The sequence below is a fragment of the Leptopilina boulardi genome, unplaced genomic scaffold (genome assembly GCF_019393585.1).
Source record: "Leptopilina boulardi isolate dan_hultmark-lab unplaced genomic scaffold, ZJU_Lbou_2.1 LbouV2_377, whole genome shotgun sequence".
In the NCBI taxonomy this organism is placed as follows: Eukaryota; Metazoa; Arthropoda; class Insecta; order Hymenoptera; family Figitidae; genus Leptopilina; species Leptopilina boulardi.
The window spans coordinates 1877561-1902078 of record NW_026137948.1 but is presented as its reverse complement, the minus strand read 5'-3'; the positions used below and the strand labels follow the sequence as shown (position 1 = coordinate 1902078).

The 24518-nt window shown below is 28.1% G+C and overlaps 1 protein-coding gene across 1 annotated transcript in view; it reads left to right on the top strand.

The window, feature by feature from the left end:
• LOC127287926 (hepatocyte growth factor-regulated tyrosine kinase substrate-like) overlaps window positions 1-24518 on the top strand; it is a 50100-nt gene that overhangs the window by 23160 nt on the left and 2422 nt on the right. The window contains exons 5-10 of the mRNA XM_051315079.1: window positions 6995-7269; window positions 8205-8280; window positions 9356-9535; window positions 16664-17019; window positions 17086-17399; window positions 17603-17883. Coding sequence (XP_051171036.1) covers window positions 6995-7269; window positions 8205-8280; window positions 9356-9535; window positions 16664-17019; window positions 17086-17399; window positions 17603-17883 — 1482 coding nt within the window. The remainder of the gene's footprint in view (window positions 1-6994; window positions 7270-8204; window positions 8281-9355; window positions 9536-16663; window positions 17020-17085; window positions 17400-17602; window positions 17884-24518) is intronic.

Sequence of the window (24518 nt, the reverse complement as noted above, 5' to 3'; positions counted from 1 at the left end):
TTATATTTATATATATATATATATATATATATATATATACTGTTCATTGAGAGTCAAAATTATAAAAAAAAATTAAGATCGATATTATTTTCACATGCAAAGTTTGTTGTATTACGAAAATACGAACAGACGCATAAAACGCTTGTAACAAACTTTGCATGTGAAAATAATATCGATCTTCATTTTTTTTATAATTTTGACTCTCAATGAACAGTATATATATATATATATATATATATATATATATATAAATATAAATATAAATTATATAATAATATAATAACAACATTAACATCGTAATACATTAAGACATTAACAAAATAATGTTATAGAAGTAAAGATAAAAAAGTAATTTTTAGACGGTCATAACTTTTGTTGTAATTAAGCTAGAAACCTCTATTTTTTTAGATTTACTCAGAATTATGTCTACTTTAATATATTCGTGGGTAGCAGTATGTTTAGAGTTACAAGACATTAGATATTTCACAAAAACTGACTTTTTAAAAAATTTTTTGTATATTTTTTGTATTCTAAAGGCCATATCTCTGACAATTTTAAAGATAAATCGTTCGACTTTTTTTTAACTTACAGATAATTTTATAAGCTTTAATTTTTGTAAGCACTATTAATCGGTTAAAATGCAATGGGAGGGAGTAATTTTAAAAAAATCGACTTTTTAACACATTTTTCACGGTTTTTCAAGTATTTTTATGGGTTAAAATTGTTGCAAAGAATTGAGCACCTATGGAACATTAATTTCGGTTATTTTAAATGAATTAAGCCCATAATGACCTTACAATTATATATTTTTTTCAAAAATATGTTAATTAATATCGAAAAAATGAGTTTTTCAAAAACGGCTCAGGCGATTTTTTTCTTTTTGGGCTCAAAATTATCAGGAGACATCCTAAAAAAGAAATCAAGAAGAAATTTTGTTACGCAAGCTTCTTTGGGTTGAACTTTACTCAGACCCACCGTGCTTAAGATAAGGCATCAGTTATTAATAAAATATAATTATAACAATAATTAACAATTTAAAAAAGAAAAAAATCACAATCCATGAAAAGTCAAAAGAGGTTAAGAAAATTTTATTTACAATATTATGATGCTTAGTGGCAGAAAAGTTACTAGGAGAATTTAATAGTTCGAGTTTTTGATCCGCAAAGTTATGCGGATAATTTTCTAATTATCTTAAGAGGTTCTCGGCTGAGACGCTCCTAGAACTAACGAAAAAGGCCCTAGGGATCGTTAAGAGTTGGTGCGATTGGACTAGATTTTCTGTCAATGCAGAGAAAAAGGATATCGTTATCTTCACTGGGAAATTAAATTAAAGAAACCAATATTTTATGCAAAGAAAATTTCTTTTTCTGGTTCGGTCAAGTATCTGGGGATATTAATTAAATTCGTTATAACTTTGTAAAAAAAAAATTTCAGCTAAAAGAAATAGGTATCGTCTACAAAAAATTAAAAAACAACAGTTCCCTGCTAAAAAAAACAGGTAAGATTGTTTAAAAAATTTTGGTTTCCTAGACGGCTTCTACATGGAATCTGAAATATTTGTACCTAGTTCCTATAATTTTTTTAAATTAGAAAATAGTCTTTAAAAAAAATTGGTCAGATGCTTCTGTAATATTATTTGGAAGTTTGTTCCACAATCTTGAACCTCTTACAATGAAAGATCTCTGCATCTTATAGGTTCGATGATATGGTATCATTAAAATATTTTGTCTTTCCCAGTTGAAAATTCCGACCTCGTTTACGACGTCGTATTCTAAGTAGTTTGCGACGTAGTAAACGACGTAGTAAACGACGTTGTAAATGAAAGCGGAATTTGGGATAGCAAATTACGTCGTTTACTACGTCGTTTACGATGTTGCAAAAATTATTTTAATATTATTTATTTAGTAATTTAGTAAGTCCAATATCCAATATTAAAAATTTTAATAATAATTTAAAAAATCAATAATTTAAAAAAAAATTTATTTTTATTATTTTTTAATAGTTATTATTATTATTTTATTTTTAATATTTAAATTAAAATAAAAAAATGGTCATCAAAATATTAGTGAAACCATTTCTTCCAAAAAAGAATTTGTCTCAAATCCAATAAAGGAGAGACATCGGGCAGAAAAAAATTTCGACAAAAAAAAAATTTTCGATCACTGCTTATATACCAATCTAATGGCACCTCAACTGCGAGAAACAGTTATGATGTTCGCCCTCCCTGTGGCGTTGAGCGAACTTAAGTCCAACGAAATTTTTTTTAAAGTTGTATATTAATTCAAAAATTGTATATTGATTCAAAAATTGTATACAAATACAAAAAATTTATGATGAGAAAAAAGATGCGCCAGGAAATTTCGTACAAGATAGTAATTTGAAAAAAATTTATTTTTAAGGTACCAGGGGCCAACGATTACCTATTAAATATTAATTATAAAAACACAGGCCTCGAATCAACTTAAAGACACAAAACAGTCGTTTTAATCGATTTATATTCCAAAAAAAGTGGATTTGTTTTTCATTTTAACAAAAATATTTTACAGATTTTTAAATAAAATTTTTTTTTTAATAATAATCCTTTTCGAAGGGTTAAAGTTGAAATTTTTAGAAATAATTAAATTTCAAAAGATATTGTTAATTTTCAAACAATTATTAAATTTTACAGAACTAAAAATAATTTATCAAACAATTTTTGGAAAACTTTTTTTAAATTTATTTGAATTTTCAAAGATTTAAAATTGAGATTTATTAGAAAATGCGGACAAAATACAATAATTTGAAAATCATTTTTAATTGAAAAATGGTTTCACATAGTTGAATTTTCAAAGAATATTATTAAAATAGTTAAAAATAATTGAATTTCCTTAGAGTTATAATTGAAATTATTAAATTTCAAAAAAAAAAAATTTCGATGGAAAATTTTAGAAATTTTAGATGCTTTTAAATTCAAATTATTGAAAATTCAATTAATTTTGAATTCAAATTTTTAAGAATAATGAAATTTTATTTGATTTTAAATCTGGAAAATAATTGAATTTCAGTTCATTTTGAATTGAAAATTTTGGGAAATAATTGAATTTTAATTGAAATTTTGGATAATAATTTAATTTAAGTTCATTTTTGATTGAAAATTTGGATAATTAATTTTGAATAGAAATTTTAGAAAATAATTGAATTTTATTTCATTTTAAATTGAAAACTTGGTAAATAATTAAATTTTAAATTGAAAATTTTGGATAATTATTGAATTTTAATTGATTTTGAATTAAAATTTCGGGTAATAATTGAATTTTAGTTTATTTTGAATTGAAATTTTTAAAAAATAATTCAATTTTATTGTGATATTTTTTTTTAAATTATAAACAATTGTTAAATTTCATAAAAATTTTAATTGAAAAATAATTTTGATATAATTGAATTTGTGATGTATTTAATTAAAATTATTAAAAATAATTAATTTAGTGAAGAATCATTTTAGTTCATTTGTTAAATAATTGAATTGAAGAAGATCTGAAGAAGATCTACATTTTATACAAAAAAAATGTAATAATAAATTTATTTTCATTGTACACCTTTTTAGGTCTTTACAATTTCCTTAGTCTACTTATGTACCAATACATTCTTAAATACTAATCTCCTCTAATCTTTTTTTCTATCACTCTCATATATACACACAATTCTTCTATCACGTCGCCTCTTAGCGTGGTAATTAATTGTTCTTTTAACTCTCCCTCCTGCCTGCTGCCTTTCCATTTGTTTATGTAATCAATAATACTGTCTTCTTGATCCTTTAATGCTTCTCCACAGACAAATAAGTGCTCTAATGTCTCTAATTCCCAATCACATAGTCTACACTTCCAATCCTGGTATCCCTTTTTATAAGCCCTACCAATATTCCCACACCTCATTCTTGCCCATATTTCCTTACTGTCCTTTTTTCCAGTTTCCTTATTCCAATATTCTGCTCCATTTCCCCCTGGGTATAACTCTTTATATAAAAAATTAAAGCTTGATTTTACAATTGCCTCCCTCTCTAAACCTACTATTCCTTCCCACCAATTCTTCAGACCAACTAATAACTTATTGTAGATTTCCTCTAGATTATTGCCTTCCCAAATTTGTCTAATTATTTCCTCGCACCTTATTTCGATTAATATTTCTTTCAACCTTTTTCCCCAACTTGTCGGCTTATTATACAAAAAAAAAAAAATGTATTTTATTTACATTTTTTTCAAATGTAAAAAAAATGTCGCATTTTATTAAAATAAGTCGATAAAAGTCGTATTTTTGAAAAAAGTTGGAAAAAGTCGCATAATCCGAGGCCTGTAAACATATAATTTTTATTATTATCATTTAATATGTTATAATATTCTAATAAATTAAATTATTATTAATAATATTAATCTTTAATTTCTTTATAACAAATAATTAAATCCTCAATTTGGCGCGCTTGCGCGCGTTTAATTTTACTAGTTAGCTTAATAATTAGTTAATTAATTTTTTTACTACGAAAATTTAACCTGGTAATAAATGTATTAAACTTTATTTTAAAGCTGAAATAAAGCATAAAAGTGGGTGAACGAATTTACCCGCAATGAGCGAAATAACCCCGTTTTACGGTACGTTATTTAGTTAATTAATTTATTTACAGAGAAAATTTGACAAAAAATTATTTTCTCATTGTGATATTTTTTTTGAGCTACCAATAAATTTTTTACACATAAAATTTTAAAAAAATTATTTTCTCATGGTGAAATTTTTTCTGTGCTACGAGTAATTTTTTTTGTTAATTATATTCTCATCGTGATATTTTTTTAGGTCACAAATAATTGTCTTAAAAAAATTTTTTTTACTACGAAAATTTAACAAAAAAATTATTTTTTAATGGTAATATTTTTTTTGGCCAACAAATTTTTTTTTTGTCAAATTTTCGTTAAAAATAATTAATTAACGAATTATTAAGTATGACATTATGTTATTAATAATTATTTATGACATTAATTATTTATTAAGTTAATTATTTGTCATATTTAAAATAAAATAAAATATCTAATAAAATCAAATTTTTCAAATGTTTCCGCGCTGCGCTGATGGCTCAGCTCTGGACTTAAGTTCGCTCAACGCTACAGGGAGGGCGAACATCATAACTGTTTCTCGCAGTTGAGGTGCCATTAGATTGGTATATAAGCAGTGATCGAAAATTTTTTTTTTGTCGAAATTTTTTTCTGCCCGATGTCTCTCCTTTATTGGATTTGAGACAAATTCTTTTTTGGAAGAAATGGTTTCACTAATATTTTGATGACCATTTTTTTATTTTAATTTAAATATTAAAAATAAAATAATAATAATAACTATTAAAAAATAATAAAAATAAATTTTTTTTTAAATTATTGATTTTTTAAATTATTATTAAAATTTTTAATATTGGATATTGGACTTACTAAATTACTAAATAAATAATATTAAAATAATTTTTGCAACATCGTAAACGACGTAGTAAACGACGTAATTTGCTATCCCAAATTCCGCTTTCATTTACAACGTTGTTTACTATGTCGTTTACTACGTCGTTTACTACGTCGTTTACTACGTCGCAAACTACGTCGCAAACTACTTAGAATACGACGTCGTAAACGAGGTCGGAATTTTCAACTGGGTTCTCGGAATCTAGTATAATTTGATTCATTAGTTTTTATAAATTTTAAATACTCAAAGAGATATGCAGATTAATAATAGGATGATATGATGAGATATGATGATTAATAATCAAATAAATCAAATTTCCTATAAAATACTGATTTCTAGACGCAACAATAATCCAGATTTAATTCTATACTGAGTTATATGCTCATACTTATGTACATTAACAATCAAACGGATACAGGCATTCAATGCTCTTTCTAGTTTATTATTTAACTCATCAGTGATATCATAAACATGACAGCAGTAATCAAAAAATGAAGAATCAGTGATTTTACGAAGATTAAGCGAGTTGAAGTAGGAAGCGAGTCTCTATTTCTATTTAATTGACGTAGAACCATAAATGTTTTCCTTGAAATATCAGAAACTTGTTCTTTCCATGATAAATTCTTATTTATTATTAATCTCAGGTCTTTCAGTGTCTTCCTGTCTGTATAAAATAGGAGTTCCTCCAACCAGTAGAGGAGGAAGGGCTAAAATGGTTTGAAAAGTAGGAGAATTCACAGTTGAAAATATTATTGCATAAGTCTTATTAGAGTTAAGCATAAGTCCATTATCTCTTGTCCAATTAACAACATAATTAATGTCCAATTGAATCATTTTAGACATGTCAGGAAGTGATATCATAGGAGCTGATAAGTAAATCTTAAAATCATCTGTATATTTATTAAATTTACAAAATTTATGCTTTGACACTTTAATATTTTAATTGTATACCCCTTGTTCAAGGTTTTAAGTATATTTAAAGTGATTGAAACCCGGAGTTAACATCTTACACACGTTACAATAGTAATTGATGTTTTTGATTCAAATCGGAGTTTGTTTCATTCTGTTTTACCCCAGGATGAGTCCTTTGGCTTCAGCAGTCTTGCTCGAACCTCTTGATTTCATTTTGACTTTTTTTCTATCTTTTATTCTATCGATAAAAATTGTCATTGAGATTAATTTTATGTGAATTGAATTCGATTTCACTTTTTGATATCTGGCCTGTGTTACCAACATAGATTTCATTCAGTTTATTCTGGAAACTTTTTCCTTTTCTAGTTTGTTCTGACATTTGGCTACGCCTCAAGTCATTTAAGAAGAAAAAGATGATGGTCAGCATGGCCGACCATTATTCTAATTTATCTTGATTTTATTTTGAGTAGGAGCATAGGTTATAAGAATATTATTAAAAATTATATTTTAATTATCAGATATTCATTTGGAATCCCGTCCCATTTTGCCCTACAAAGTTTTTTTTTAGATAATGTGATAATTATAGCTTTTATTAATTGCTCTTTTTCTTTAGGACGTAGTAAATATTATGAAAGCAGAAGGTCATAAGTTTCCGATACTGAAAGAAAGTGATGCGATGTTCAGTGCTGATACTGCTCCAGAATGGGCTGATGGAATAACGTGTCATCGTTGTCGAGTACCTTTTACCCTTGTTCAACGCAAACATCATTGCAGAGCTTGTGGACAAGTCTTTTGTCAACAATGTTCAAGTAAAAATTCAACACTTCCTAAATTTGGTTTTGAAAAAGAAGTCAGAGTATGTGAGTCTTGCTATGAACAATTTCATAAGTAAGTATATTTATTATTCAAAATACTTTAAGTTTTAGATTTTTTAAAATTATTTGATTCAAATAATAATTGGTTACTTGACTATTATCAAATAAATATTTATTTGTATTAAATAATTTTTATGTTAGTCAATTAAATGGTATTTGTTTCAAATACAGAAATTATAGGTTCTAATACAGTTTATTTAATTCACATAAAAACTATATGATTCAAGTAAATATTTATTTAATAATATTAAAGTAACCGATTATTTGAATGAAATATTTTTTTCAGTGTAGGGTCAAACCATTATATTTTGAATAAAGTCGTTGCTGACTAATTTTTAAAAATTATATTACTTTGCAGGAATGATTTTAAAGTTATCAAGATCACGAAATAAAAAGAATTTTATTAAAAATTTAATTATTTATTGTAAAATATGAATTTAAAGTATGTGAGGTGCTGAAAACTGTCGACTTTTTAGCCATTACAAAATATTTAAAAAAACATAGAATTTACCATAAAAATAAAAAAAAATTATTGGAATTTATTAAGAATGAATAAATTTATCCTTATCAATTGACATAATTATTTAAAGATGTTATTTGTTATTTGACAGGTGCACTTGAATATCATATTTTATATATTATTTCAAATCTTTAAATAATTATGTCAATTGATAATGATAAATTTATTCATTCTTAATAAATTCCAATACATACCTTAAATTCATATTTTACAATAAATAATTAAATTTTTAATAAAATTCTTTTCATTTCGTGATCTTGATAAATTTAAAATCATTCCTGCAAAGTATTATAATTTTTAAAAATTAGTCAGCAACGACTTTATTTGAAATATAATGGTTTGACCCTGTACTAATCTGATTTATTAACTAATTTTATTAGTTATTATTGTTCTTTTGAAGAAAAAAAAAGTTTCAATTATTTTTTTAGGCCTTCTACTGTATCAACGAAGGAAGCTGAGCTTCCTGCAGAGTATCTTAACAGTTCCTTAGCTCAACAAGTACAGGTAAGCATTATAATTTTTAAAAAATCGTGAAATACGAACCAGAAACTAGAGTTTATTGAATTTTTATATTTCTCGCGTAAGTAGCTTTAAATTTTGTCTTCTGGTATCTATGAACATCATTTCAGTGCCTGATGTATATAAAAAATTTCTTAAGCTATTTAAAAGTGATGTTATTAGAAGTTTTGAATTTTTAACTTAAAAAGAGGGAACGCCATATTTTTAATCGAAATAGCTAATAAATATTATATTAAAGATCATATTTGATCAAATTAATATAACTTTTGTCAGGCATCTTATCCTTTTTGAGTTTAAAATAAAATTGAAGTCGGATTAATTTTGGATCACATTGTTCAAGATTGCGTATTTTAATTGATACACTTTTTCATAATTATTACGTAATGCCGCTTTAATCTCAACACCAAAATTGAGCGTCAGTTTAACAGCTGATTAGCGGGAAACTTACACTAACACATTCTCACTTTACACGGCAATAAATAAACCATTAATCAATAGTTATTCTGATTAAATAAACTCAGATCGGTTTTACTCAAAGAAATTGTGTTCTCAAAATTAAACTTAATATATCGGTAAAAACTCAACTTAAAATTTTTTTGTGCATGACCACAGTATGGTCACGCCATTTTTGCACTTGTGAGCTCAACTTTGTGTAATTTATAATAAACTGAGAATTTTATGTAATTTTACATAAAGTGAATTTATTTCCTCCACTCACTCCTCATTAATAAAAAACGGTTAATCTCAAACACACATAAATAAATTATCGGCTAAATCAGCACTAATTTCATAAGGATAGAGAGAGAAATTATTTTTAAATTTAATTTTTATTAGACCAACTAAAATAAAACAATTATAAAAAAATTAATATATGTATTTTTAAGAAACATTTATGACCATCTTGGACCGAGAAAAAAGTAGATAAAAGAAAAACTCTTATTCTATAGTTTTGATCAATTATTGTAGATAAATTAAAAAATATTTAAAAATTTAGTATTATTTTATTACTTAAAATAAACTATTTTACCTTTATTAATTAGTATTTTATGAATATTTTTAGGTTCCACCTCGTAAAACTGAAGATGAGCTTCGTGAAGAAGAAGAATTTCAACTGGCTTTAGCATTGAGCCAAAGTGAAGCAGAGCATAAAGAAAAAGAAAAGAAACATTCAACTGCTTCTTCACGATCAAATTCTGTATCAGTTACAAAAGTGACATATTCACCACCACCGTCATCTGCAGTTCGTAGATACATTTTTTTTATTACTACAAATATAGTTTAAACTATTACTTTCTTTCACATTTATCTTGTAATGATTTACTTTTAGAAAACGTAAAAATTATTTATTAGAGAGAGAGAAAGAAATTTACTTTTGCTAATTGCATTAAATCTTCACGTTTTGAGATGCTCTAAGTCGGAAAAGCCATTTCCTATCAAAAATGAAAAAATCATAGCATTTTTAAAAATTTTTCAACCTCATATTTTTATACCTTAGTTAAATACAAACACTTATTTTCTTTGATATTTTTCAATTAAAATTAAATTGAAAAAGTTAAAGAGCTTCAAATATAAAAAAGCAGCAAAAAATTAGAAATTTTTGTTAAAAATCAAATTATATTGAAAGATAATAAATTTAGTTCACAAAGTGGACATATTCTCATCCCAAAGCACTCAAAGAATATGATAAATCTAAAAAAACTAAATTCCTTAAAAAATGACTGTATATACATATAAAATTATATTTTTTTATGCAAAATCCAACATTCTGACCAAATTATCTCGAAATCTATTGCCTATAGAAACTCGACCCCAGAGGCTTTTTTCTCAAAATTTCCTAAGCTACAACTTTGCAATACAACATTTTTCTCTATCTTTTAATGTTTTCGAGACAATCAACTTGTCCTTTTTTATACATAAAGTTGGTGTTAAAATGAAGGCTAAGTTCTTTAGGCAACTATTTCCGATCGGAAATAGAAAAATTACAGCATTTTTAAAAATTTTGAATTTCAATTTTTTTTTAAGTCCAAACTTTAATATCCACTTCTTGATTTAAGGCTAATTCTAGATCATTTGAATGTTTTTTATATAGTAGAAATAATTTTTTTATATAAAGTCCGTTATATTGGTAAATTTATTTTGAATTTTTTAAAATAATTTTAGCTATGATAATTAAGAGAAACATTTTGTGTCTATAAGTTTGAAAAAATATATATATATTTGGGGAAAATTTCCTGTAGCAAACAAACATTAAACAACGTAAAACCGTCAATGAATGTATTTGTTTGCTTAAGGGGTTATGCCACTCTAGGATTTTCAAAAAATCGCTTTTTTTTTTTTGCTTTAAATAGTTCCTTAGGGTCTCAGAAATAACATATTGCAGGATTATGGCTCGGAAAGATCTCTAAATAATTTATTTTCGAAGTTCCTTGCAAGGCTGCACGGTACGCGGCGAGCTCATTTTGTAAGTTCTACGGGGGGTAATATTTGAAGGATCTACAGCAGGTATACGGCAGATGTTTTCAAAGGCGCTAGTTACTTGCTAGACTATAGTGGTCAATTATATGGTGCAGGCATTGCAGATTAAAGGTATTGTGAAATTATTTAAGTTTTTTACAACTTAAAACTTTAAACGCGTTTATCTCCAAACTACATTTTTCGAGTTGGCCGAACCAACAACTCGTACAATTTCCAACCGATTAGGTTCAAATTTGACACACATCTTTAAAAATACATTTTTTAAGGTATCACGTAGGATTTTTTTTTTATTCTATATAGTTCATTTGTTATTAACTATTAACTGATGGTTTTTTAGTCGAAATTAGAAAGTTTAACTTTAGAAGTGCGCCATTTGATCATGAATTAATATATCGAAAAAATCCTACGTGTTACTTTAGCTATTGTAATATATAATAAAAAAAAATTTAGATAATCAAGATATTTTAAAATTTACAGGAGCAGTTAGTTCGGCCACGTACCCCTTGAACCATAGAGGAGTCGAAGGACGACCGCTACAGCGCCACCATTCTTCAAGAAATATTTATAAGAAATTATTTTTTTACACCTAAAAAGATGTATAATAAACTTCTTATATTATATTTTTAATTGACTTTATGGTTTTTCTAAAAAAAATTCACATAAAACACCTATTTTTTCGGTCTCTAGAGTGGCATAACCCCTTAAATGTTTCAACAACTTGAAAAATTTAAATACTTAAAAACACTTCTAATTTCGCATCATACTTTCGAGCGCGAAGCGTGAGTCACGGTGCGCCAGAAGGTGGTTTAAATAAAAATGAATTGGCACTTAAAAATTCTTTTTGATTATGATTCTTAGATTGATAAAAACATTTCTCAATAGTTTTTAAAATCAGTTTACGTGCCCGATTTAAATAAAATTGAGTTTTTATATAAAAACAGTGTTTTATGGGGAATCAGAATTTATTTAATCTAATAAATACTGTAATAAATGATAAAATAATTACTTATTTTCAATTTTACATATAAATAATTATATTGCTGTAGTGTTTGTGTCCAATTTTAAAAAATTAAATTATAATATTAAAAGAACGATTTTAAGAGTGACAAAATTTATTTAAGAGAGTCGAATGGTCTCTGAAATTCTTTGGAAAGAAGAGACCTTTAATTATCACCCTATAAAAACGGCACTAAACGTGAAAATGATAAACATTAATTTTAAAATACTTTCTTCTCGAAAGACGGACACTTTTTTACAAAAACAGCTAGAGATTCTTATCTTATATAAATTTCCTAAATACGAAAGATTATCCGAATCCATACAAAAACACGATTGCAAAACGAAAAGTAATATAATGACAGGTTCATTACCTCCTGCCGCCGTCAGATGGCAGCAGCATGCAGGGCGCACAAAGTCGCAGCTGTTATTAGATTACTTTTCTACTTTTTGTTTTGCAACCATGTTTTTCTATGGATTCGTACAGTCTTTTGGATTTAGGAAATTTATAAGATGAGGATTTTGGCTGATTTTGTTAAAAGTGTTCGTGTTTCGAGAAAAAAGTATTTTAAAATCAATACTATTTCACGTTCAGAGTGATAATTAAAGCTCTCTTCTTGCCAAAGAATTTCAGATACCGTTCGACACTCTTAATGCATAAATATAAAAACGAAACAAGAGAATAACTTCAATGTTAATAAATTTATATGAACCCAAATCTAAAACATCTATTATCTATACGCATATAAGTATACATTAAATAAATTCTGGTTCCTCATAAAACACTATTTTTAAATATTTAAAACTCAATTTGTTTTAAATTGGGCACGTAAGCTGATTTTAAAACCTATTGAGAAAAGTTTTTTATTCATCTTAGAACCATAATCAAAAAGAATTTTTAAGTGCCAATTCATTTTTATTTAAACCTCCTTCTGGCGCACCGTGGAGTGCCATGATGAGAATGTTATCCTTAAAGTCGAAGAACTTTAAGAAAATTAATTCTGTTTTCTAGTGTTGCCAGGTCACCATGGCGCTTTCCCCCTAGAGTGCTATATATTTTCCACTAGAAATAAATTTTTTCCACTAAAATTTTTTTCTATAATTTTTACTAGAAATTAAGGTGCTTTTATACCTCAAATTTCGATGTGTATGAATTTGAGGTTGTAAATCAATTTTCCACGCATCTCTCAAATACTTTCTGTATATTAAGTTTCTTTCAGTTATTCGAAACAATTAGTTGAATTTTAATTTATTTGATAAACATTTTAACTTACCGATTTATTTTCAGCACTCATTATTTATTACAAGTTAAAAAGAACCGACATAACATAAACAAAACTCGGAGAGACACTCACAAGGAAGAAGCACTGTTCTTGTAGCAGGAAACGTTTTAAAGCAAAATTTGCTAAATTTTTCAATCAAATCATCTTTCTATCACTATTTTAAAGTGTTCTTACATATTAAAACAATTATTTAATATTATATTTCTTAAAAAAACATTTTTTGTATAAAATAATTCAAAAATACCCACCGTGAAAATGACTTTTCACGCATTTTCTCGGTCCAGAAATAAGGTTCATCTGGTCGAAATTTGAGGTATAAAAGCACCTTTAGGTTTATGTACGTAAAAGTCTGTATCTGAACGCAAAGTTTTTGAATTTTCACACTAATTTTTCAATAATAATTTAAGGTTTTAATAAAATACATAAGTTTAATATAAGAAAAAAACGTATTTTTATGATTATAGATGTTATTTAAAATTTTATTTATTTAAGTATTAATTTTACATAAAATTTATTTATAAAATTTATGTATTTAAAAACGTTAAAAAATTATCACAATGCATTACAAAACTATTTTTGATTTAAGCCTTAGAGTTAAGTATTAAGTATATCAATTGCCTCAACATCAAAGTTGCCTTGGTAAACTTCTTCAGTATTAAACTTTGAGAGCATATTTTTTGTCGGTTCAAACTTTCGACATGTTTCAGGCAACAAATATCGAACTCTAAGAATACAATCTACTGTCGAAATCATTAGTTTATTACGCAAATTATCTTTTATTATTTTCATTTGAGAAAACGCTCTTTCTACTTCTGCATTAGAAAAGGGTAATGAAAGTAAAGATATCACTAATTTGGAAATGTGTTCAAATCGTCGATTTCCTCCACTATCTTTATCTTGAAGTACAGCAGACCAAAATTCATCGGTACTTTTGGCATCAGTTTCAAATCGATGAAGCATATTCCATTCTCTCACAGTTTCATCAATGTTTCCACAAACTTTTTTGAAATGAATGGTAATGTTTGAAATATCCAACCTCTGTAGCAACGTTGCTGACTCGATTGAAAATATAAATCCCTCGAGATGAGTGGATGCTTCGTTGAAGTCATACCCAAAGTATATTGCAGAAATTGGCATTAAATGATTCAAAAATTTAAACGTGGAAAGATCTTGACGCTTAACTTTTTCTAGCTGCGATGGTATAACAATCAACTGCAAATTAGTATACAGTAAGTCGCTCAAATCTCTCATCAATTTTAAAGGCTCAGCTGTTTCAGATTGAATTAATTTATTTAAATTGGTAACTCCAATTAAATAAAACTTGTTCTCAAGGTTTTTTTTTCTTCGGGTTATTTTTTTCGCCGTAAATCAATTTATATATTTCTTTATATTCGTTGATTCGTTTTGTATAATTGGAGAACCAGTTATGACTTTCTTTCACCATAAAGTCTAAATTTACAGGTAGTACTTTGTAAGCTTCTTCGGCTGCAGAATGTAAGGAATGACAGAGACATTTTATTGTAACTAAATGAGGGATTATGCTTTGAAGTCGCGAGCTCATTGAATTATGTGGCCCGATCATAACATTTGCAGCATCCACTCCTATGCCAATTAAATTTTCTAATTTTAATTTGTCCGATTCTAATTGTTTTTTGAATGCATTTGTCATCAATTCAGCTGTGCCACCTTCTAATTAAATGAGACGATAAAATGTTGTGCGCACACAACCAGCACTGGCGCTAAAATATCTTATTATTAAGCACATAACTTTTTTGTATCAACTGTCGTGCTTTCATCAATTATTATAGAATAATAAGAGTTACCTACATCTTTGATTAAATCTTCGAGTAAGCACGGAGACAATACATTCACTATTAATCCAGTGCATTTGGTTTTATGCAATTTCAAAGATTTTAAAGTTTCTGAATCATTATCTAAATTGCTTACAACTTCACCCAAATGGTCAACACAATTAATAGAACAGTGCTCTGCAACAAAAGCAGCAATTTTTAGTTTAGCTCTTGAACTATTCGCAGGGAATGGTCTTAACCAATCTATAAAAAAAAAGAATTTTAGGATTTACAAAAACTTACTTGTCAATATAAATATCAGTATAAAAACTATAAACTTTCTGCGAATATTAAATAGCATATTAACATTAATTTTTTAAACTAGACAATACAAACAAAAAATAACCTTTATATTCTTTTTCGCTTTCCCAAGAGACTTTATATCTCTGTACATATTTTTTTGAAACTGGCGTTGGCAGCATTTATAATTTCTATTCTTTTAGATTTTTGTAAAAAGTATTTTAAACAACTTAGTCGTAAAGATATTTGGAAATTTTCCAACAGCCAAAAATCAATTCACGAATAAACAGTGCTAACCAGCAATGCAGGGTTCGGTACGTAAAAGAGCATTCCTTCCGGTAGAAGTGCGTGACGAAATTGGATTGGCTTAGATTTCGTCGATTCTCCATCAGTATAGCCAATCAAATTCAGTTTAATAGTTTTATATAGAGAGACCGCAATTTTTATACTTCAGATATAATTTACGCAAGGAAAAAATGACATAGAGGCAAAAATACTAAAAAATCCACTAAAGAAAAAAAGATATACTAATTTTCCTACTAAAATATTTCTACCACTAAAAATACTACTGACGGACCAAAATCTTACTAAATTTAGTGGGAAAACCACTAACTTGGTAACACTGATTTTCTCAATTAATAAAATAATTATTATGTCTTAAATGTACTAAAAAAATTAAACTAATATAAAAATAATACCTTCTCATATGATGAAAATGTAATAATTTTTAAAAATTCCCAAAATTTTACATCGAAGTTACTGTACACAATATTGCTAATAATATAATTCGTTTTCATACGGGGTCATTTAAGTATTACGTAAGCTTCTAAGGGATAGGGGGGTTCCTCAGTTGCTTACGCATCATATAAAATTCTTATTTTTTCCATTACAATAGGCTTATTTGGGGGAGGGGGGGGTCCAAAACCCTTGAAAACATGGTTACTTAATACTTGAATGGCCCCTCCGCAAACCTGTTGCCGATTTCCAATTAACATTACCCTATTTTTTATTCTCATATGGGATGACATAAAATCATACATGATTTCCCATATGAGATCTTACATAGAATTTTATATGGAAGCTCATGAAATAAATCCCATGAGTGTCCACATGCGATTCCATATAAGGTCTCATATAAAATACCATATGAGATCACAATTTAAAAATTTTTAAAAATGAAATTTTATTAATATAACAAAAGTTGTAATAGAAACGCAGAATCTCATAAAATTTTGTATCCAAAAACTTGAACTTCAATAGACAAAAATGTCTTGAAAATAAAAAGAATGAAATTTAAAATTGATTAAAATTTAAATGAATTGTTGCAAGAAAGCATTTTTTCCTTGTCAAGCCGATATTAGGAATATATTAAGTAAAAAATTTTTTATGACAATTTTCCGTGGAATGCCCCAGATATAAATATATTAACGGCTTTAAAATTGTCTAAATGCTTTTTTTCTGAACATTCTATGAAAAGAATAAAAGACCGAAGTAATGTAATACATTTTTTAAAAATAATTTTAGGGTACAAGTTCGGTAGGAGTTACAGATGATGATGAATTATATCCTGAACTTGCAAAATATTTAAATCGTCAATATTGGGAACAAAAACAAATAGCAACAGATGATCATAGCTCTAGGATAAACATTACAAGTCCATCTGCTCCCAATATTAATACTCATACATCTCAAAAGATTATTAGTGTTAAACAACAAAATGGTGAAGTTGATACAGAAATGGAAACATTTGTAAATGCTTTACAATCGCAAGTGGAAATTTTTGTAAATCGGATGAAAAGCAACTCTTCTCGTGGAAGATCAATTGCTAATGATAGTTCCGTCCAAACCTGGTTTATGAACATCACAGCAATGCATTCAAGGTAAGAAAATAAAAAGTTTTTCGTGTTAAAGGTGAATTCTATTTTTTAAATGCATTTATTTTTCAGGTTACTAAGATACATTCAACAACAAGACGACAAACGTGTGTATTATGAAGGATTGCAGGATAAGGTTGCTCAAATTAAAGAATCCCGACTAGCTTTGGATGCTTTGCGAGAAGAACATAAGGAGAAATTACGAAGGGAAGCTGAAGAAGCCGAGAGACAAAGACAATTACAAATGGCTCATAAATTAGAAATTATGCGAAAAAAGAAGCAGGAATACTTACAGTATCAACGTCAGTTAGCTCTTCAGCGAATTCAGGAACAGGAACGTGAAATGCAAATGAGGCAGGAACAACAAAAGCAACAATATATTTTAGGTATGAATTCCACAATTGGAAAAATTTTTGAAAACCATTCTTTTTTCTACACATTTATCTTTGGTAACAATATATTTTTATAAAATTTTAAAGATCTCCGACCAAATTTGCTTTTTAAAAATAATTTTTGATACAAAAAAAAAATATTTTCATAATGCATGTTTTTTGGTAAGTAATTTGTTTTATCCATCTACTGTGTGCAGGAGTTTATCAGCCAGTTCCAAATTTTATTGGACCACCTTCTCAAAATTCTCCAGTACATCAAGTTCAGTACATTAATCCAGGGTGTAACTACAACTCGACATCTGCAACTCATCAGAATGTTTACAGTTACGGTCAGCCACCGGCAGGAGGTTACCCAATAAAGAATTATGGACCGATTGCTATGGGTTCAAATAACAATCAAGAACAACAAATAACAACGGATTTTCCGATTCAAAGTAGAGAAAATCTTGGACATGTTACCATTTCAGGACCTTCTATAGTAAGTATTTTACTTTATTACCTTTTGATGCAAACTTATAACTTTTCCACAGGGGTTCTGTTTTGTTTTAATTTTTCGTTAATGCACTTGCTGTAGTATAGGTAAAAAATAATTCACACCAAGTTTTCATAACTGCGCCTACGATAGAAATTTTTCTTAATCAAAAAATTGATTTCAATTAATTATTTTCATAATTATTAACTCTATTTGATATTTAGATGAAAGCTATTCTTCTTTTCTACATTGCACGCATATTTTAAATTTATACTTTGGATAATTTCCCATTTTTAAATTTAATTATTTATGTTAAAGAAATTAATTAAAACTTAACATAATCCTAAAATTTACTAGGCTAACTTTCATTTCACGAATTGTTTCGGTGGTTAAGATAATTTTTGCTTGGCGTAACTTTTTGCATCGAAGATGTTTTTATTGGGATTTCAAAACTCTTTCTAAGTATCATTTAATGTCATGAATCAGCTAAGAAGCATCTAGAGGATTTGATCATGTCTCTATCAGATCTATATTTTTATGAATTTTAGATTTACACAGTCGGATCAGGTCCCGCGTTCTTAAATTTTCGTGCACGTATTCCTTTTAAAATTATAACCATCTTAAAGGATAGTAACAATTATATACACTACCGTCGGAAATTGTCGGTACGATTGACGTGCGCGGGATGAAATGTTGATGTCGCACCTAAATTAAGATATTTTAAGTTTGAGAAAAGCTAGAGAATTGAAACTTAGATCACCTGAAAGCTGATAAAATTCTGCTTCTGAATATATACCTAGAATTTTTTTTCGACTTTCTGGAGCGATTATAACACTGGAAAGATTTCGAAAAAAAACGTCTAATTTTCCCAATTTCGTACCCAGTTTTTGATTCCCTGCATAATCTAGGAAAATGCAAGGAAAAATTTGTAACTCCTACAACATAATCTTTAAGATCTTAGCTTTAAAAGTAATTTTTAAGACTTAAAAAATATTGTTTCGTTTTTGAGATAAGTTGAAAAATGTCAGAGCATGTTTTTTACACAACTCAGCGTCAAAGATTAGTTCTTGCATCCCCGCTGCTTCGCCCGTTCCTTGCGCCAGGGCCGAATATGCGTGCGGGCCCCTGCTTGAAACCCGTCTTGTATTTTCTCACATTTACAGTTATTGATTATTAGAATATTAATTAATTTATTTAAAAAATGTTATTATTATTAGTTAATTAAAAGTTTAACAAATACTTTTTAATATTGTACTTAAAATTTACCAAATTGGAAAAATGTTCTTCTTTTTCAGAACTTTAAAATTTTTTGTTTAAAATTTGTAATTAATTTTGAAAAATTTAATTTGTACTACTAATTATTTTAGTAAAAATTATGGAAACAATAATATGAACAGTGTATGGTTAATCTTTTGCATTTGTATGACATATTGAATTATTATTAATTTTTCTGTCTTATTGAGAAGAGAATGAAACAACTGCAAGAATGTAACAATGTTCTTTATTAATTAGTTAAAACCAAAAAAATATCTTGCAAACATTCAAAATTAATTACAAATTTTAAACAAAAAATTTTAAAGTTCTGAAAAAGAAGAACATTTTTCCAATTTGGTAAATTTTAAGTACAATATTAAAAAGTATTTGTTAAACTTTTAATTAACTAATAATAATAACATTTTTTAAATAAATTAATTAATATTCTAATAATCAATAACTGTAAATGTGAGAAAATACAAGACGGGTTTCAAGCAGGGGCCCGCACGCATATTCGGCCCTGGCGCAAGGAACGGGCGAAGCAGCGGGGATGCAAGAACTAATCTTTGACGCTGAGTTGTGTAAAAAACATGCTCTGACATTTTTCAACTTATCTCAAAAACGAAACAATATTTTTTAAGTCTTAAAAATTACTTTTAAAGCTAAGATCTTGTAGGATGTTGTAGATGTTGTAGGAGTTACAAATTTTTCCTTGCATTTTCCTAGATTATGCAGGGAATCAAAAACTGGGTACGAAATTGGGAAAATTAGACGTTTTTTTTCGAAATCTTTCCAGTGTTATAATCGCTCCAGAAAGTCGAAAAAAAATTCTAGGTATATATTCAGAAGCAGAATTTTATCAGCTTTCAGGTGATCTAAGTTTCAATTCTCTAGCTTTTCTCAAACTTAAAATATCTTAATTTAGGTGCGACATCAACATTTCATCCCGCGCACGTCAATCGTACCGACAATTTCCGACGGTAGTGTATATCGAGATTTTAACCTAATTGATATTATTGGTAAGTTTCATACGAATCGGTCAAGAATTATATGCTCCAGGTGTATCTAATTATCAAAAATTCGATTTTTTATCATAAAAAAATGAAAATTAAAAATTTTTTTGAGTATATTCAGGTGTAATTGATTATATATCGAGATTTTAACATAATTGATAAATCCGTTAAACTGTATATGCTCCAGGTGTGTCTAAAAATAAAAAAATCATTAAATTTTCAGTTTTTTAAGCCTAATTTTCATAATTCTTTGGGAATCCTCCCATTTTCACCACAGAAATTATTTTTTCTCATTCTTTACTCGGCAAAAAAGGTTTGATCGAAATCGGTAAAGAACTTTTCGAGATATCCAATTTTGGTCGAAAAGTGACAATATTTTAAAGAAAACATATTCGCGGATTTTTTTTTACTTGGCGTCGATTCTCTACCGCGAATCTTGATTTTTATTTAATCCTGTTCTTCCGTTAAATTGCACTTCTTTATTAAAGATAATGTTTGAAGCCTGTGGCCTGTAATTAAGGCGAGGAGAGTAATTAATTATTTGGATAGATTTTCTAGGGATAATTTTTTGGTAATATCATCCTACGAAAAATGATCGAGTACAACTTTTGGGTTCCAGGTATGGTCACATTTAGGCTTTGCACGTCTCACTTTAAAAACACCCTTGAAGAATCTTTTTATTATATTATCCTGTCCGATTTCATTACCTCCTAGAAGAGAAATTGCTGATCTGAGACTATTAAGTGTACCGTATTTTGCTCCTTGGTTGCACTCATGAGTTAAACAAGATAGAACATCGTTTACGGAAAAGTTAAACGGACTTAAAGATTTATCAAAGCAGAAGCTCCACCATTTTTTTAGCGCACAATCGTATTATTTAATGGAAGATTTACTCAAAGATGATATTAGAACTTCTATCGAGGTTTCCTGTTCGTTTCTTAGTTCGAATCCTTTCCTGAGAGCCTGGATGCAACCAAGGTAAGCTTCCGCCATGAAGGATGAGGGTCCCTAGTAGGGGAAGTAAGCAGATTACTATTTGGTTTTAACATTATTGCTTCACCTACTATCACGGATGAAAAAAGAGGAAACTATGCCTGTGAAAGCCAGTGTGGAACTATCATTATTCCATTTGCTTCTTCGTTTTTAATTTTTTGTAATGATTTAGCACGATCGTGAACGGGGGAACGGCATAAAAAGTAATTGTTCCATGATAGTGTAAAAGCATTAACCGCAAAGCTGTCAGAATCTCTGAACTAGGACACGTAGTTTTTGAATTTTGCATTCAAACGACTAGCAAATAAATCAATCAACCAAAATGAACGAGTAAGACTTAAGATTTTCAAAGCGAATGCCACCCATCCTGTTAATATATGAAATTGTGACTGTATTATCGATGCGAACTAGATATTACAGTCCATTAAATTAGAAGCAAAATATTTTATACTGAAAAAGGCAGCCTTTAGTTCTAGAACATGAATTGGAGAATCTCGTTCCTCGAGGTCCCAAAAACCATGAGAATGCGATCCGTTGGCTGTGACGCCCCAACCTGATAATGAATATGAAGAATTCAGGTCGGTAATCCTGGAAGTACCACTTCCACAAAAAAAGTTTTTACATATGCCAACATTTAGGGCTAATTTAGTACCACATGCAAAAATTTAGGGCCCTTTATCTATTTAAAATAACCCATGGTACTGCTAGCTTGACGTCAAGCTGGAAGTACCACACTATAGAACCTAAATATTTTTCAAAATTTCTTCCATAGGAATTTAGGGCTCTCAACTGGGACTATTTAAAAATTCTAAAAACCACCCCTAAGTACAAAAAAACATCCCCAAATATTTAAACACGATTTAATCAAACAATAATCATATAGGAATTAAGAACTAAATTAGGGTTCTGCAATAGCACTAAATTCACTTTTTAGAAGTGCACATCAACCACCCCAGCCAAGTAACTGATAGATAGACAACCACAAAACTACCCTCAACTAGTTAAAACTCAATATTTTCAAAAACAAACACATACGCATTTAAGGCTAATTTAGGGCTCTAAAATATAATTAGATTGGTTATTCAAAAACGGTACACCAACTTCAAAAACTACCCCAGAGTAGTTCAAACTTTATTTTTTAAAGAAATAAATACTTAGGAACTTAGGGCCAATTTAGGGCTCTTAAATGGAACTACAATGGGTGTTCAAAAATTATATACCAACTTTAAAAACTACCCCATAGTAGTTCAAAGTTAATTTTTTGAAGAAACAAATACTTAGGAATTTAGGGCTAATTTAGGGCTCTTAAATGGAACTACATTGAGTGTTCAAAAAAGATACCCCAACTTTAAAAACTGCCTCAGAGTAGTTCAAACTTAATTTTTTGAAAAAATTAGCAATAATTCCTAAGTGTTTGTTTCATCAAAAAATTAAGTTTGAACAACTCTGGGGTAGTTTTTAAAGCTGGTGTATTATTTTTGAACACCCAATATAGTTCCATTTAGGAGCCCTAAATTAGCCCTCAATTCCAAAGTATTTGTTTCTTTAAAAAATTAACTTTGAACTACACCGCGGTATTTTTTTAAAGTTGGTGTATCATTTTTGAACACTCATTGTAGTTCCATTTAAGAGCCCTAAATTGGCCCTAAATTCCTAAGTATTTTTTTTTTAAATTAAGTTTTAACTACTCTGGGTTAGTTTTTAAAGTTAATGTATAATTTTTGAACACCCAATGTAGTTCCATTTAGGAGCCCTAAATTGGCCCTAAGTTCCTAAGTATTTATTTCTTCAAAAAATAAAGTTTGAACTACTCTGGGGTAGTTTTTGAAGTTGGTGTATCATTTTTGAATAACCAATCTAATTATTTTTTAGAGCCCTAAATTAGCCTTAAATGCGTATGTGTTTGTTTTTGAAAATATTGAGTTTTAACTAGTTGAGGGTAGTTTTTGTGGTTGTCTATGTATCAGTTACTTGGCTGGGGTGGTTGGGGTGCACTTTTAAAAAGTGAATTTAGTGCTATTGCAGAACCCTAATTTAGCTCTTAATTCCTATATGATTATTGTTTGATTAAATCGAGTTTAAATAATAGGGGATGTTTTTTTGTACTTAGGGGTGGTTTTTAGAATTTTTAAATAGTCCCAGTTGGGAGCCCTAAATGAGCCCTAAATTCCTATGGAAGAAATTTCGAAAAATATTTAGGTTCTATAGTGTGGTACTTCCAGCTTGACGTCAAGCTAGCAGTACCAAGGGTTATTTTAAATAGGTAAAGGGCCCTAAATTTTTGCAGGTGATTCTAAATTAGCCCTAATTGAGCCCTAATTGTTTGCATATGTAAAAAATTTTTTTGTGCAAGTGGTACTTCCAGGATTACCGACCTGAATAATTCTTAACTTTTAAATAATTTAAGAAAGTAATAACTTCCAATGAAAAAAGACAATGTCTTTTGTTTATACAAAAAAGGTCTGTAGTCATAACTATATCTCTCATGGGTTAGAGCCCACGGAGAGCAATCTCAACGTAAAAGCATATTTTTTGTGTAGGATCTATAATCTTAATTTTTTTCTCGCAAAGTTCTTACTGTCCCATTATGAAAATTAGAGAAGTTATTCTCAACATCATAGGCAATAGGTAGAATAAAAATTTTTGAAATCGAAGAGGTAGTTTTTTCAAAAAATGAATTTAAAATTTTTTTTTGCATTTTTTCCGGGCAAAAAAAAATTTTTTTTCATGAACTATTTTTTTCTTAAAATAGCATCTTTTTGTGAGAAATTTGAAAAAAAAATTGATCTCATTTGGATAGCAAGAAAAAAAGTTAAAAAATTTTGAAAATTTTGAAAAATTGTTTGTGGGCTTTCATTCTGTACAAATAAAGGAACATATTCACAAGGTTTCAATAAAATTGCTCCAATCATCAAAAATTCTTGTGATCAAATCCCATGGAATTGCTCTTATATATTATTTTTCATTAATTTTCAGAAATTTCAGCTAAAATGTGAATTTTTGATTTTTTAACTTCCATTAATTCTTTAAATTTAACTCAAATCTATAGGTACCCAAATGTTTATATTATTATTATATTATTTTTGTATGTTTATTTCAATGTTAATGTTTTCTCCACGAGGAAGCAAAGTTTTTTGCTGAACGTAAAGAGGAAGTAAAATGTTTATGTAATGAACATCTGAATTTAGAACTTGTTTTCAGTTCTTGTTGTAAAAGATATTGAATTTCTTGTCTGAGCATGGATCTTCCTTCACCTGAGTCCGAATCACGACAACGTTTCTTATTTTTACCCATCTCTTCCGAGGAAAATGTGGTCAGTATGACGCAGGAAAAGAATGAACAACTACGATCAGCGTTCGGCGAGAAATACAATTGACATTT